The sequence below is a fragment of the Gadus macrocephalus genome, chromosome 15, assembly GCF_031168955.1.
Source record: "Gadus macrocephalus chromosome 15, ASM3116895v1".
Classification (NCBI taxonomy): Eukaryota; Metazoa; Chordata; class Actinopteri; order Gadiformes; family Gadidae; genus Gadus; species Gadus macrocephalus.
Window position 1 is genome coordinate 7618456 of NC_082396.1, and position 16417 is coordinate 7634872.

The 16417-nt window shown below is 48.0% G+C and overlaps 1 protein-coding gene across 13 annotated transcripts in view; it reads right to left on the reverse strand.

The window, feature by feature from the left end:
* LOC132473206 (mitogen-activated protein kinase kinase kinase kinase 3-like) overlaps positions 1-16263 on the reverse strand; it is a 30296-nt gene extending 14033 nt beyond the window's left edge. For 4 of the 13 annotated variants that reach the window (XM_060073226.1, XM_060073229.1, XM_060073223.1 and 1 more), the window contains exons 1-17: positions 16022-16262; positions 12925-12982; positions 11571-11661; positions 10671-10735; positions 10420-10475; positions 10211-10258; positions 10083-10125; positions 9850-9922; positions 9599-9730; positions 9291-9353; positions 9035-9116; positions 8731-8847; positions 7460-7534; positions 5253-5331; positions 4087-4145; positions 2282-2344; positions 383-435 (exon numbers count right to left, since the gene is read on the reverse strand). In XM_060073226.1, the coding sequence (XP_059929209.1) occupies positions 383-435; positions 2282-2344; positions 4087-4145; positions 5253-5331; positions 7460-7534; positions 8731-8847; positions 9035-9116; positions 9291-9353; positions 9599-9730; positions 9850-9922; positions 10083-10125; positions 10211-10258; positions 10420-10475; positions 10671-10735; positions 11571-11661; positions 12925-12982; positions 16022-16117 (1253 nt within the window). In that variant the 5' untranslated portion in view covers positions 16118-16262. Of the gene's footprint in view, positions 1-382; positions 436-2281; positions 2345-4086; positions 4146-5252; positions 5332-7459; positions 7535-8730; positions 8848-9034; positions 9117-9290; positions 9354-9598; positions 9731-9849; positions 9923-10082; positions 10126-10210; positions 10259-10419; positions 10476-10670; positions 10736-11570; positions 11662-12924; positions 12983-16021 lie in introns of all 13 variants that reach the window. The other 9 variants (XM_060073230.1, XM_060073222.1, XM_060073228.1 and 6 more) reach the window with 7 other exon arrangements.
* Between the last annotated feature and the right edge of the window lie 154 nt (positions 16264-16417).

Below are 16417 nucleotides of genomic sequence, written 5' to 3' on the forward strand. Positions count from 1 at the left end.
AGATGGAGATAGAGATAGTAACATAGATGGAGATGATAGAGATAGAGAGAGTAATATAGTTGGAGATGGTGGAGATAGAGATAGAAATATATATGAAGATTGTAGAGAGAGATAGAGATATGAATGGAGAGATAGAGATGGTAGAGCTAGAGATAGAAATATAGATGAGATGGTTGAGAGAAAGTAAGGGAGATGGTAGAGATATAGTTGGTAATGGATATGGTAGAGATAGAGATAGTGATGGAGATGGTAGAGATAGAGATAGATAGAAATATAGATGGAGATGGTAGAAATAGAGCTAGATAATAATAGAGATGGAAGATATAGAGATGGCGATAGTAATAGATGGTAGAGATAGAGATGGAGGGAGAAAGAGACTGACTTGTTCCCGCTGAGCAGACTTGGCGACTCGTGGCCGTACTCTGACCTCAGGTCCTGAGGAGATAAAAACACACTTTTTACTAAAACTCTCATTTTAGAATTGAATCGCACTTTAGAAACAGATTTTCAAATAAGTAACATTGAATAAGTTATGTTTATAAGTATTGATAGATAATTATGTTTAATAACTTATTTAATTACTAATGTTCAACAACCATGAGCGCCTGTGTGACAACAAACTAACACAGAGCCAGCAAGCTACACACAATACCGTCTGGGAGAGATAGCACAACACACACATGCAAACGCTCACATAACATACACACACACACACACACACACACACACACACACACACACACACACACAGGCAACACACAGACAGTGAGGTTTGGTTCAGAGGTTAAGACAGCGAGATGCAGAGGAATGATGCAGAGAGTAGGAGGAGAATCATCACTGTCATCTAACCCAGTTACATAGAAGAGATAGTAGTGCCGTCCAACCCAGTGACATAGAAGAGATAGTATCAGTAGTAGTATCCAACCCAGTGACATAGAGGAGATAGTGTTAGTAGTACAATCCAACCCAGTGACATAGAAGAGATAGTATCAGTAGTAGTATCCAACCCAGTCACATAGAGGAGATAGTGTTAGTAGTACAATCCAACCCAGTGACATAGAAGAGATAGTATAAGTATTCCTATCCAACCCAGTCACATAGAGGAGATAGTAATAACGTCCAACCCAGTTACATAGAAGAGATAGTATCAGTAGTACTCTCCAACCCAGTGACATAGAAGAGATAGTATCAGTAGTAGTATCCAACCCAGTGACATAGAAGAGATAGTATCAGTAGTAGTATCCAACCCAGTGACATAGAAGAGATAGCAGTCTCAATAGTCCCATCATAAGTAGCCAATGGTTTCCTCACCACCTGACAAAAGTTGTGTGTTTGTCAGGTGGTGAGGTTGTGCGGTTTGTGTGGTTGCGTCGTTAATAGGTTGTGTAGCTTGTAGAGGGAGGATGAAGAAAATAACAAGTGATGAGGGACAGGAGAACTGTGTAGTGGGTCGCATTGTGTAGCAGTGTGCCAACACAGCTACACTACCAGTAGTAGGAGAACCATTCCAGTATGTGGGCCAGCAGTCATCAATGACCACAGACCAACGTACCAGTCCTAACCAGTTGGAACCAGTGGTAATCAGCTCCTCCACTCTTAATGACTTTAAACCAGCCTAAAGTTGTCATAACCAGTTTAAGGTGGTCTGAACCAGTTGAAACCAGTCAAAAGGAGTTAGAACCGTTACTAGTTTAAAGCAGTCTTACGGTGTCATAATCACTTCTAACTGGACCTAAACCATGTTAGCTCATCATAACCAGATGTAATGAGTCATAAGCAGTTTCAACTCGACATAACTGCTGGTTAGCAGTTTCTTAGCAAACATAGCCAATGATAATCACACTTTACCAGTTTAAACCAGTCCAAACCGGTCATCCCCAAGTGAGAGGCTTAACTGAGTAGGGAAACCAACAAAACACTAAAGACGTGTGGTGAAAAATGAAGGGGTGAACAGCATGAGGGGGATGGGACCATGAAGGGATGAACAGCCTGAGGGTGACCATGAAGGGGTGAACAGCCTGAGGATGAGGTGAAGGGATGAACAGCCTGAGGGTGAGGGGACCATGAAGGGGTGAGGTGACCATGAAGGGATGAACAGCCTGAGGGTGAACAAGGCTGATGGATGGACCCAGAAGGAGAGAATGATAAAGAGTCATAGAGAGGAGAAAGAAAAATGAGACAAAACAGAAGAAGAAGGAGCAGGTGAAGTAGAGACAGGAGAGACAGCCGACTGACAGACTCACAGACAGAGAGAGAGAGGTAGAGAGAGGTAGAGTAGTACCAGGTTAGGTCTTGCAGTATAGTAGAGCTCCTCAAAACAGTCCAGATAAGGCTCTGAGGCTTGCTGGTCAGTAGGACAGAACAAGAGACAACACGTTAGTACAGCTCGCCGCTAACTGCTAGCAGCTAACAGCTAACAGGTAGCAGACACCTGCGGACAGATAGCAGCTTCCTGCCACCAGCAAGCAGATACTTGCCAACAGATAGCAGCTACCTTCACAGCTAAACTGCTCCCAGATATCAGCTTCCTGCTTACACCCACCTGCTCCTAGCCCACTGATCCCAAATAAGACAATCAGAATTAGCAGCTAACTGCCCACCTGCTTTCGGCTAACAGCTAGCAACCACCTGGCAACCCCTCCTTACTATGACCCAACCTCTGCCTGCTAGTGAGGATGGGCTGAAAGCTCTAGACAAGGTGATGAGGAGAGAAGATGACCGCTATCTGATAGCTAGATCAACAGAATGGACAGATTTATAGCTAGCTATCTGTAAAGCAGCCTATAAATAATATATTAACTATAATAATAATAATATAAATATTTCCACTAGATATGGAGGATTTGAGGGAAGATGATTCAGAGGAACTGATGAGACATAACGCTGAACAGACAGAGAGACAGAGAGAGAGAGAGACACACATAGAGACAGAGAGAGACAGAGAGAGAAAGAGAGAAAGAGACAGAGAGAGAAAGAGAGAAAGAGACAGAGAGAGAAAGAGAGAGAGAGACACACAGAGACAGAGAGAGAGAGACAGAGACAGACAGAGAGAGAGAGAGACACACACATAGAGACAGAGAGACCGAGAGAGAGAGAGAGAGAGAGAGAGAGAGAGAGACAGAGACCGAGAGAGAGAGAGAGAGACCGAGAGAGAGAGAGAGAGAGAGAGAGAGAGAGAGAGAGAGAGAGAGAGAGAGAGAGAGAGAGAGAGAGAGAGAGAGAGAGAGAGAGAGAGAGAGAGAGAGAGAGAGAGAGAGAGAGAGAGAGAGAGAGAGAGAGAGAGAGACAGAGAGAGAGAGACAGAGACAGAGAGAGAGAGACAGAGAGAGAGAGACAGAGACAGAGAGAGAGACAGAGAGAGGGCGACAGAGAGACAGAGAAAGAGGGAGAGAGACAGAGAGAGGGCGACAGAGAGAGAGACAGAGGGAGAGAGAGAGAGCGAGAGGAGAGAGGCGGTGGTCATGCAGATCAACTCTCTCATTCACTCCTTCCATGGTCATCAACTCTGAAACGGTTTGTTGACGGTAACGTTGTTTACCGGGACTGTAGCTTAACAACAACGGTTACCACGGTAATCCATGTCCAGGTAGAGTACGGTTTCCATGGAAACGAAGGAGTCACCTGGTTAGTGTGAAGCCCCGCGACCCACCGAGCAACCCAGGAGAATACTGAATGAGTAGGGGTCTGGTTAACCAGGGTCTGGTTACCCAGAGTTCTGGTTAACCAAGCTCTGGTTAACCAGGATCTGGTAACCCAGGGTTCTGGTTACCCAAGCTCTGGTTAACCAGGATCTGGTAACCCAGGGTTCTGGTTACCCAGGGTCTGGTTACCCAAGCTCTGGTTACCCAGTGTCTGGTTAACCAGGGTCTGGTTACCCAGTGTCTGGTTACCCAGTGTCTGGTTAACCAGGGTCTGGTTAAAAAGGGTCTGGTTACCCAGTGTCTGGTTACCCAGGGTCTGGTTAACCAGGGTCTGGTTGCCAGGTTACCAGGGTCTGGTTAACCGGCATCTGGTTAGGTGTGTTACTACCCTCTGCACACAGACACACACACACACACACACACAGACACACACGGGGACACTCACCGCTTCATGGTGCGGCTCCGTCTCCTTCCTCAACGGAGGATCAAACTTCACCTGACCAACTGGGCGAGAGACACAGACAGAGAGAGAGACAGAGACAGAGACAGAGACAGAGACAGAGAGAGAGAGGGGATGATTAATTTGTGTTGCTGTGTGTTTTGGGTAAAAGTTTACCCAAACCACGGAGCTGGAACGTGTTACATTGTGCAGCGTGTTACATTGTGTAGCGCGTTGTAATTTGTAGCTATTATATATTATTAGGGCTGCCCCTGACCAAAGATTTTGCTAGTCGACTAGTAGTTCTTAGTACAAGCCATTAGTCGAATAGTCGTCGCATGTTTATGATATAATATATATATAATCTTTTTTGGGGGCATCAGAAAATGGTTTGAGTTCCAGGGCTGAGAAATGCGTTATGTATATACTTATCACAATCATCTTAAATGTTGCTGCAGCGATGCATCATATATTCCGTTGCATCCAAAACATCCGTATCAACTGCTGTTACCGGAGAAAGAGAGCGTCTTTTTTTGCTTCATTCCACATCTAACAAACACTGGGACAAATGTAGTTGATTTCTGTTTTGAACTGAGAAAACAGGGAGCGGAAGGCCGGGACCCGATAATGTTCAGCTAACTGTTGTCAATAATGTTTACGAAAGTAGCGTATGTGTGTGCGCGGGAATTGCAGTGTGTGAGTGGACAAGCGAGGAGAGCGAGCGATAGCGTGTCAGTTTTGAGTAATGAACGAGTCCGGTTGCGTCTGTACAAACGTGTACTGTAAAGTTAAGAATAAAGTACCCAGCCTGTCAATAATCGGCAGCCGCTTCATTCCGACCATATTCCGACCATATTCCGACCTATAAGCAGAGCCACTGCCGGTCAAGGTGAAGGGTGTTACCCCGATAGAACATACATATCATAATTAGTATGATTTAATTTGTATGATTAGATGGTTAAAAAAAAGAATAATATATATCTATTATTTTTTTTCTGCGACTAACCGACCAATGAAACTTGGTAGACTGAGACTCTTCTCATCGACTAAAGTTTGGCAGCCCTATATATTATGTAGGGTGTTATATTGTGTAGCGTGTTACATTGTGTACCGTGTTACTGTGTTATATTGTGTAATTATGTTATATTGTGTAGTTGTGTTGCATCACTTACAGTTGATCTCTGACAGCGTCTTCTCCTCTCTAGTGCCCCTGCTGGTGGAGCGGATGCGGTGCGGGACGGACACTGGAGACTGGAGACAGACACATACTCAGTTAGACAGACACACACTCAGTTAGACAGACAGACACGCACTCAGTTAGACAGACAGACACACACTCAGTTAGACAGACAGACACGCACTCAGTTAGACAGAAACAAGTCAGACCATTCAAGGACCGAAGGACGTTTGAAACAATGATGACACAGCAGAACAACCAATCACAGCAATGCAACGCACCATGACATCAGAACCCTTACTAGCAGAGTAAGGGTTCTGTAGTTCTTAAACCTACAGAGCCTCACAGGGATTCAAACCCCCAACCCGGGTCACTGGAACAGTACTATGTCCATTGAGCAGCACTGGGAATTGAACCCCTGACCAGCAAGACCACTAATAACGGTTCATAGCACTTCCTCTGCAGGCCAACTAGTGTACTCGGCAGAGCACTGGGTGACAGTGTTGTAAACATTTGAATCGGTAAACTACCCGACTGATCCGCAATGAAGCGCTTGCGTTTCTCTATTTTTTGTGTGGGAATCTAGGGCCGTTTGTCCCCAACTGAATATTTTTTGCAGAGATCACATGTGGCCTCCTTAATGCTGCCAGATTTCTTCAAGCAACCCTTTATCTTTACCATCCTCCAACCACTTGTCGCTCAACAGACATTTCCCCATAATGTCACTAATACCTAGTTTCCACCGAGCAGAGCGGGTCGGGGCGGCTCGGAGCGGGACAGCTCGGTTACGCTAAATCTGCCTGGCGTTTTCCACCGCCGGCACTCCCCTGATGGGAGGGCGGGGCTTAAGCCGGAGGGCGATAGCTTCGTAAGCATTCGTCCAAGGCAAACTTTTGCTAGACATTTCTTCAATAAACTAAGCTTTCGGCGTCGTCCAGAAAGACCTTGCGGGTACTGTGTTTGTTGGTTTTTATCCCCCTGTCGCACAGAGGTGACGATTCTGTCGACCAATCAACGGACGGTGTGTGTAGCACCACCTTTATCGGCACCCATTCAGACTGCTTGGTACCCCAAGGGTGGAGATAGGAGCTGCTCAGCACGCTTATTTTGGGCCCCTGCCCAACTTTTGGCGGTTGAATCGCAACGAACCGAACCGCAGCGTTCGGTGGAAACGAGTCGTAAGCGCTTCGCTAACTGGCTGACCGACTCTTTCTCCGCTCACTCTAGCTCTCGCGAGGACTACCCGCGTATCTCTCACTGTCACCGCCACACCTTCTCCAGTAGCCTTCTAGTTCTGGATCTACAGATTCCAGATGACTCCCGCACACAACACATGCTTCCCCCAAATGTACTCTGGTCACGTCGAAAATTGCGTTTAAAAAAATACAAGAAACCCGATGGAGACCTTTCACTGGCTCTGCCCCATATTAAATTGAAAAACTCCCTTTTAAAATTTCAGGACAATTTAAGACTTTTTTTAGGCCTTGAAAACCGAAAGTTGCATTTAGGGCTTTTTAAGGACCCAGGACCACTATACTTGGTATAGTCAACAGAAGCTTATCTTTGATTTAGCACACAGAAGCTATCGCTAGGTTTAGCACACAGAGGCTAACGCTAGGTTTAACATACAGAGGCTAACAGTAGGTTTAGCACACAGAGGCTAATGCTAGGTTTAGCATACAGAGGCTAATGCTAGGTTTAGCACACAGAGGCTAATGCTAGGTTTAGCACACAGAGGCTCACACTTGGTTTAGCACACAGAGGCAAACGCTTGGTTTAGCACACAGAGGCTAATGCTAGGTTTAGCATACAGAGGCCAAAGCTAGGTTTAGCATACAGAGGCTAACACTAGGTTTAGCAAACAGAGACTAACGCTAGGTTTAGAATACAGAGGCTAACACTAGGTTTAGCATACAGAGGAGTATTTAGAAGGACTTCTATCTTCCATCTGAGATCTGAAAACACAGCAAACGCAAACCATGCATGAGAAGTTAGTCATAAGTTACTAACGTAAACCTAGCAAGCTAACCAACCTGCCAAAGTCCTCACCGCACTCCATGCAGCAGGAAGTACAGTAATAACGACAGATGAGCAGGCCACAGCATCCCTAACGCTCACACACCAACCAATTAACCAATTCACCAATTAACAACTCCACTCGTTAGTGAGGGGGGTCCCTGGAGCGGGGGTCACACTCAGTACCTTGTAGTGCGCCACGAAGCAGGGGGCACGGCGGGCCCTGGGGCTTATGGGTAAAAAATGACCTCTATACTTAAACTGAGCGGGAGGGGGGGAGACAAGTAGAAGGATGAAGTGAGAGTGAGAGAGGGGAGCAGGATGGAGGGGTGAGGAGACAGAGGAAGGGAAGGAAGGTGAAACAGAAATAAAACGATAGAAAAAGGGAACAGGTTTCCATGACAACCCCCTGACCACCCCCGGGTTCGGCTCATGTCTCCTGCTGCCACCGACTCTACTTGTCTCTCAATGAGTCCCAGCAGGCACCACTGATCTCTCCATGAGTCTCACCAGGCACCACTGGTCTCTCCGTGAGTCCCAACAGGCTCTACTGGTCTCTTCATGAGTCCCTATCCCTAGCATTAACTATAATATTTACAGAACACCCCGCTGGAGAATGGAGGCTGAGAGATTGGACTACATATCCCATGATGCTGCACTTCTTCCCCCGGTGTTTAGTCTGGAGGCTTTATTGACCCTAGGTAACACTGACCTCTAAAGTGGAACACACCATGTGACCAGAGGATTGTTCAACCCTATAGGATATATGATACCTTAGGAGAACACCATGTGACCAGAGGACTGTTTCACCCCGAGACTAAGACTATGAGACTGCTCAGCCCCGTCATGAGACTGCTCAGCCCGTCATGAGACTGCTCAGCCCCGTCATGAGACTGCTCAGCCCGTCATGAGACTGCTCAGCCCCGTCATGAGACTGCTCAGCCCCGTCATGAGACTGCTCAGCCCCGTCATGAGACTGCTCAGCCCCGTCATGAGACTGCTCAGCCCCGTCATGAGACTGCTCAGCCGTCATGAGACTGCTCAGCCCCGTCATGAGACTGTTGCTACCAGTTGCAGAGCAGAGGAGGAAGACGAGGACAGGGTGATGAAGGACAGAGAGGAGGAGGAAGAGGATGAAGAAGAGAATAAGAGAGAGAAGACTAACGTCAATATTGAATGACTTCATAAACAGTTATTATTCAATCCATCTCACAGAAAACAAAACGCTAAAGTGTTCAATAGATATAAACAACCTCTTGTTCTCTCCAGCCCCCAGGTCCCCATGGCCACGCCCCCTCTGACCCCACGGCCCCGCCCCCTCGGTCCCCACGCCCCTCCCCCTCTGTCCCCATAGCCCTGCCCCTTTAGTCCCCCCAGCCCCGCCCCCTCAGACTATCGGTCCCGCCCCATCTGACCCCCGGTCCTCTTGCCCCCCCTCCCATGGCGACGGGGCTGACCTCGGGCTCGGGGTCCTCGTCCTCCAGGTCGGGGAAGGCGCTGTGGTCGGGGTTGGAGGCGCGGTCCAGCAGGTCCACCGCCAGGGTTCGACTCAGGGGCTGGGACACGAAGGGGTGCTGGACGGCCAATCAGAGGAGAGCCACCGGACACACAGCCAATCAGAGGGGAGACACAGGACACAGCCAATCAGAGGAGAGACACAGGACACAGCCAATCACATCAGTACTTTAAGAGTCTGATGGTGCCCCATCATATCCTCATGACATACAGATTAAAATATGAAATATTAATATCTAATGTCACCTGCAGGAGCTTCTCAGCCGTCGGTCTCTTCTTCGTATTCTTAGTCAGCGAGAGTTTAACAAACTGGTGGAAATTATTAGTCCTAGAGATAGAGCGAGAGCGAGAGAGAGAGAGAGAGAGAGATTCGTCATCCCTGTAGATCTAGTGTTGGTACATTAAGTTAATGCTACATCAATATATGAACATAAGTCTGTATGGTGAAACTACAATATATAGAATAGGTCATACTGGGAAATGATTGGACGAGGAGCCTTACCACTTCACCTTGTCTTTGAGCTTGGGTGGCTGGAAGTTACTCTTGGTCATCAGGAAGAGAGCCCTACAGAGAGAGAGAACAGCAGGCAGAGAGAGAGCAGCAGGTAGAGAGACAGGGAGAGAGACCAGCAGGTAGAGACACAGGGAGAGACCGACAGAGAGAGAGTCCAGCAGGTAGAGAGAGACAGGGAGAGACCAGCAGGTAGAGAGCGTTAGATCCCCTACACACGTACGTGCATATAGTCACGTGTGTATCTCTCTCTCTGTGTCTGTGTGTCTGTGTGTCTGTGTGTGTGTGTGTGTGTGTACCTCATGGGGTGCAGGTCGAACATGGGGGGCTGCAGCTCGGCCAGCTCTATGGCCGTGATGCCCACCGCCCAGATGTCACACAGCTGGTTGTAGCCCCCCTTCCTCTCCACCGCCGCCACCTCGGGGGCCATCCTGCGGGGGGGGGGGGGGGGGCAATACAGGTCAGACACACACACACACACACACACACACACCATGAGACACACACAAGGTACAAACACACAAGGTACACACAAACACACACGACTCACCAGTAGGGCGTTCCAATGAAGGACTTCCTCTTGGCCAGAGTAGCTGTGATCTGTGCAGAGACCCCGAAGTCGGCTGAGGAGAGAGAGGAGGGGTGAGGAGGGGAGGGGAGAGGAGGGGTGAGGAGGGGAGGAGGGAGAGGGGCAGTGAAAGATCCGTTTTTTGTGAAATTTCATAACCAGTATAAAACGAGCGAGAGAGCGAGTGAGAGAGCGAGAGCAAGAGAGAGCCTCACCTAATTTGACGTAACCGTTGTCCGTTAGTAAGATGTTGGCTCCCTGACGAAGACACAAGAAAAGCATTATCCCCAGAATCAGAGTTTAATGCATCATAAAGGTTCACGCCTCGGACTCTGGAACTTACCTTTATGTCTCGGTGCATTTTGCCTTTGTTGTGTAAATAATAAAGACCCTGAGAGAGAGAGAGAGAGAGAGAAAGAGAAAGACATGAAGAAGTGCCATCCATTTCATGTCTGTCTGTCTGTCTGTCTGTCTGTCTGTCTGTCTGTCTGTCTGTCTGTCTGTCTGTATAATACTGATCATTAGTGTGTGCTGGGTGTGGTTCTGTCTTACTTGCAGGGTCTCTCGGGACATGTAGGCGATCTGGGACTCCGAGAGAGGTCCCGTTACTAGGGAAACACAACAGGGATACCTTCAGATACCACATTATGTAAAATATACTCTATAAACATACATCCTTTCAGACACCTTTTAATATTATATTAAATACAGACACATATAAAGAACACAAGGTAACCATTTTAACACTTTACAGAAGCTGTACCATAAAACCGTAGAGAGGAGAGGAGAGAAGGAGAACCTACCATGATAGATGTCCTGTAGCGATCCTCCTCCACAGTACTCCATACTGATCCATAACTTATCTCTCCTGAAATACACATCCATAGTCATTAATAATCGTTCAATACACATGAACATGAAGACACACTAATAAAAACACACATGAACACACACTAATACAACCACACATGAACACACACTAATACAACCACAGACACACACTAATACAACCACACATGAACACACACTAATACAACCACAGACACACACTAATACAACCACACATGAAGACACACTAATACAACCACACATGAACACACACTAATACAACCACAGACACACACTAATACAACCACACATGAAGACACACTAATACAACCACACATGAACACACACTAATACAACCACACATGAACACACACTAATACAACCACACATGAAGACGCACTAATACAACCACACATGAACACACACTAATACAACCACACATGAAGACGCACTAATACAACCACACATGAACACACACTAATACAACCACACATGAAGACGCACTAATACAACCACACATGAACACACACTAATACAACCACACATGAAGACACACTAATACAACCACACATGAACACACACTAATACAACCACACATGAAGACACACTAATACAACCACAGACACACACTAATACAACCACACATGAAGACACACTAATACAACCACACATGAACACACACTAATACAACCACACATGAACACACACTAATACAACCACACATGAACACACACTAATACAACCACACATGAACACACACTAATACAACCACACGTGAAGACACACTAATACAACCACACATGAACACACACTAATACAACCACACGTGAAGACACACTAATACAACCACACGTGAAGACACACACTGCGCTCACCGCAGGTAGCTGCCGAAGTATGCCACGATGTTGGAGTGTTTACAATCCTTCATCATGATGATCTCCTGCTGGACCACCGCAAAGTCCTCCCCTACACACACACACACACATTATAATATATACAACACACACACACACCCGTATTGTAACTTAAGATCACACCTTTGTTTACACAAAAACAAATCCTCCCTCCCCCTCTCCGTCCCTCGTTACAGTACAGTACGCCGCGTGTGATGCGACGCGCCCGCTGGCCGCGTCCTCCCCCCGGGGTCTGAGCTGGGACACCTCCCCTCCCCAACACCCCTCCCCCCTCCCACGTGTGTTTGTGATGTTTTTGATATGTTGCTTATGTGCTGAGGTGTTTTTTAGAGGAGCATAGTTTGGGAATTAATTTTTTTTTTTTTTCGTTTACCCTCTTGTTTACCTTTTCTTATCTAATGAGGGAGCGCATGCGCCCCGACAGTCTCTCCGTCCTGTCTCCCCACTTTAATGTTTCTTGGACGGGATGTAACTGGTAATAATTTCCCTGCCCCCTCAAAGACAATAAAGTATTCATTCATTCAAATATCAACAAAGGAGGTGTAGAGGAGAGAGAGGAGGTGGTGGAGGAGAGAGGAGGTGGTGGAGGAGAGAGGAGGTGGTGGAGGAGAGAGGAGGTGTAGAGGAGAGAGAGGAGGTGATGGGAGGTGTAGAGGAGAGAGAGGAGGTGGTGGAGGAGAGAGGAGGTGTAGAGGAGAGAGAGGAGGTGATGGGAGGTGTAGAGGAGAGAGAGGAGGTGGTGGAGGAGAGAGGAGGTGTAGAGGAGAGAGAGGAGGTGATGGGAGGTGTAGAGGAGAGAGAGGAGGTGGTGGAGGAGAGAGGAGGTGGTGGAGGAGAGAGGAGGTGTAGAGGAGAGAGAGGAGGTGATGGGAGGTGTAGAGGAGAGAGAGGAGGTGATGGGAGGTGTAGAGGAGAGAGAGGAGGTGGTGGAGGAGAGAGGAGGTGTAGAGGAGAGAGAGGAGGTGATGGGAGGTGTAGAGGAGAGAGAGGAGGTGTAGAGGAGGTGGTGGAGGAGAGAGGAGGTGTAGAGGAGAGAGAGGAGGTGATGGGAGGTGTAGAGGAGAGAGAGGAGGTGGTGGAGGAGAGAGGAGGTGTAGAGGAGAGAGAGGAGGTGATGGGAGGTGTAGAGGAGAGAGAGGAGGTGTAGAGGAGAGAGAGGAGGTGGTGGAGGAGAGAGGAGGTGGTGGGGGAGAGGAGGTGTAGAGGAGAGAGAGGAGGTGATGGGAGGTGTAGAGGAGAGAGAGGAGCTGATGGAGGTGTAGAGTTGAGAGAGGAGGCGATGGAGGAGATGGGGGGTGATGGAGGAGGTCCTCACCAGGTTCCAGCTTGATGACCTTGATGGCAGCCAGCTCCCCTGTGTTGACGTTACGAGCCTTGAACGAACACACACACACACACACACACACACACACACACACACACACACACACACACACACACACACACACACACACACACACACACACACACACACACACACACACACACACACACACACACACGTTAGTGTACATATTGTGCACATTGTGTGTCAGCTCCTCTAGTCTTCCTAGAGAGGCTGCAGAACTCTTCATGTTATTTATAGAGCTGTAGGAGGAGAAATTATACATGAGGAGCATCCACCGTGCAGCTCAGGGGCGGGGCTACGTGCTCAGGGGCGGGGCTACGTGCATAGCCTGCTAATAAGCTTGCTAGTTAGCTTGCTAGTAAGCAGGCGTGACAGAACACGTGTCCCCAACCCTCTAGGACCTGCAGGGAGTGACCAGTAATACTGGTTCAGAGGAACCAGCCACACAGTCACTAAAGCAGCCTGCACGGAGACAGGCAGTCGGACAGACATGCTGCTGTAGGGCTCAGTTGACTGAAGACAGACAGACAGGCAGGGACAGACAGGCCTGTGCCGGTCTTCTGTCTTAGGGAGCACTCCCGGAGTGAGTAGATTGAGAACATGATATATGCAATACCTGAAACACGGAGCGGAAACAGATCCCTCCATTAGAAGTCCCTCCCTCTCTCTCTCCTCTAAAACCCATGGAAGCGAACGTCCCACCCTCTCTCTCTACTCTAAACCCATGGAACAGAGAGTAACGCCCTCTCTCTCTCTCTCCTCTAGACCCATGGAACCGAAAGTCCCGTCCTCTGTCCTCTAGACCCATGGAACTGAAAGTCCCACCCTCTCTCCTCTAGACCCATCGAACTGAAAGTCCCGCCCTCTCTCCTCTAGACCCATCGAACTGAAAGTCCCGCCCTCCCACCTCTAGACCCATCGAACTGAAAGTCCCACCCTCTCTCCTCTAGACCCATCGAACTGAAAGTCCCGCCCTCTCTCCTCTAGACCCATCGAAACTGCAAGTCCCACCCTCTCTCTCTCCTCTAAACCCATGGAACAGAAAGTCCCGCCCTCCCTGTCTCCTAATCCCCTGTGACTTAAAGTCCAGCCCTGCCTCCCCACTAGGTGGACGGAGGGTCCGCATCCCAATAGAAGAGGACTGCCGGAACGCGGTTCAGTGCTCAATAAAGTGAAGCTAGCGATTGAATTGCCGTGCTAGGCTGAGCAAGGTCAGTCATGGCCTGATACAGCACATCAGGTTGTATTAACATACAAGCACTAGGATGGTACTACTAGCATACAGGCACTAGGATGGTACTAGCATAAAGGCACTAGGATGGTACTACTAGCATACAAGCATGGATGGTACTATCATACAGGCCTAGGATGGTACTAGCATACAGGCACTAGGATCGCACTAGCATACAGGGACTAGGATGGTACTACTAGCATACATACAGGCATGAGGATGGTACTAGTATACAGGCCCTAGGCTGGTACTAGCATACAGGCCCTAGGATGGTACTGGCATACAGGCCCTAGGATGGTACTGGCATACAGGCCCTAGGATGGTACTGGCATACAGGCCCAAGGATGGTATTGGCATACAGGCCCTAGGATGGTATTGGCATACAGGCCTAGGGTGGTGATAGCATACAGGGATGGTACTAGCATAAAGGTCATAGGATGGTACTAGCATACAGGCACTAGGATGGCACTAGCATAAAAGGCATTTGGATGGTATGTAGCATTGTTGGGGTTAGTATTCCTTCTGTACTAGATGTGTTAGTAGTCCTACTTTAGTTTGTTGGTTGCTAGTAGTCCTACTGTACTAGGTGGGTTAGTAGTCCTACTGTACTAGATGCCATTAGTCCTACCGTACTAGATGTTAGTAGTCCTACTGTACTAGATATTAGTAGTCCTACTGTACTAGATGTTAGTAGTCCTAGTCCTACTGTACTATGTGGGTTATAAGCCCTACTGTGCTAGGTAGGTTGGTAATCCTACTGTTCTAGATGTATTAGTAGTCCAACTGTGATAGATGTGTTAGTAGTCCTACTGTACTAGGTGGGTTGGTAGGCCTACTGTACTAGACGTAAGCAGTCCTACTGTACTAGATGTGTTCGTAGTCCTACTTTACTAGATGCGTTAGAAGTCCTACTGTACTAGATGTTAGTAGTCCTACTTTACTAAGTGGGTAAGTGGTCCTACTGCACGAGATGTGTTAGAAGTCCTACTGTACTAGATGTTAGTAGTCCTACTATACTACCTGGGTTAGTGGTCCTACTGTACTAGATGTGTTAATAGTTCTACTGTACTAGGTGTGTTAGTTTCTACTGTACTAGGTGGGTTAGTTTGATCAGTTCACCGGCTGTTTCTCTATACTAATCTGTGTTGTCAACTCCCACTGGATAATGTATTATTTTACACTTCAATATCATAGAGCAAACCTGTGTCTGACTCAAACTGACTGAAACATGCAACACGCATTCTGTTCACAGAAGAGAGAGGAGAAGGTGTGGTCTGATGGACAAGGAGGGCAGAAGGTCCACCTGTCTCTTAGTTCAGCACGCAAACCAGAGAGCCTCACCCCGACACCATCATGTCCATCCAATAACCCCCAAGCCTCCAGCAGAGCTCCCATCAAACCCACCTTCAAAGGGCGGCCTGTTAGTTTATAACAACTTAACATAACGAGACCATTTAACTAACCCCACCGTACGAGACCAGAGACACCCCGCTGAGCTGTCATCTGGCTCTCTGTGTCTGTGTGTCTGTGTGTGTGTGTGTCTGTGTGTGTGTGTGTGTGTGTGTGTGTGTGTGTGTGTCCCTCTAGTAGAACACCACCAGTCCGGTCTGAACTGTCTAAAACCACTGGACGCTGGAAGCAGAGGATTCGAACCTTCTCTACTGATCTACACATCCACCGTCTCAGTGAGTGTCTGTCTGTCTGCTGTGGGGGTGAATTCCTGTCTGTGTGCTGTGTTATGGGGTGAGTGCTGTGTTATGATTGAGTGCCTGTCTGTCCGCCGTGTTGTGGGGGTGAGACGGGGTGCTAGCTGCTAGCCTCGGAGCTAGGTACCTTGTACACATCGCCGTAGGTCCCGCTGCCGATCCTCTGGATCAGCTCGAAGTCCTCCTGCGGGTTCCGCCGCGACAGGTCCCCGCTGGCGTTCATCGTGGGCTCCACCGTTCGGGGCTCCGCTCGTTTCAGACGGACTCCAGCACGGAGGAGACGGCGTGAAGACGAGTGTTTAGAAACATACGAAGCTCACCGCGTCATCCAGCTCCAACATGGCGGCCCAAGCTCTGCGCAGGCGCACAAATGCTGGCGTACATTCTCCGTCGACTTCCCACTGAGGCAATAACAACATAACATAAAAATACTATCTAAATAGTATTATCTAATAATATATAAATGACTAATGATAGTAATCATAAACAAATGATCACATCATCCTTCGCTATGTTCCAGTTA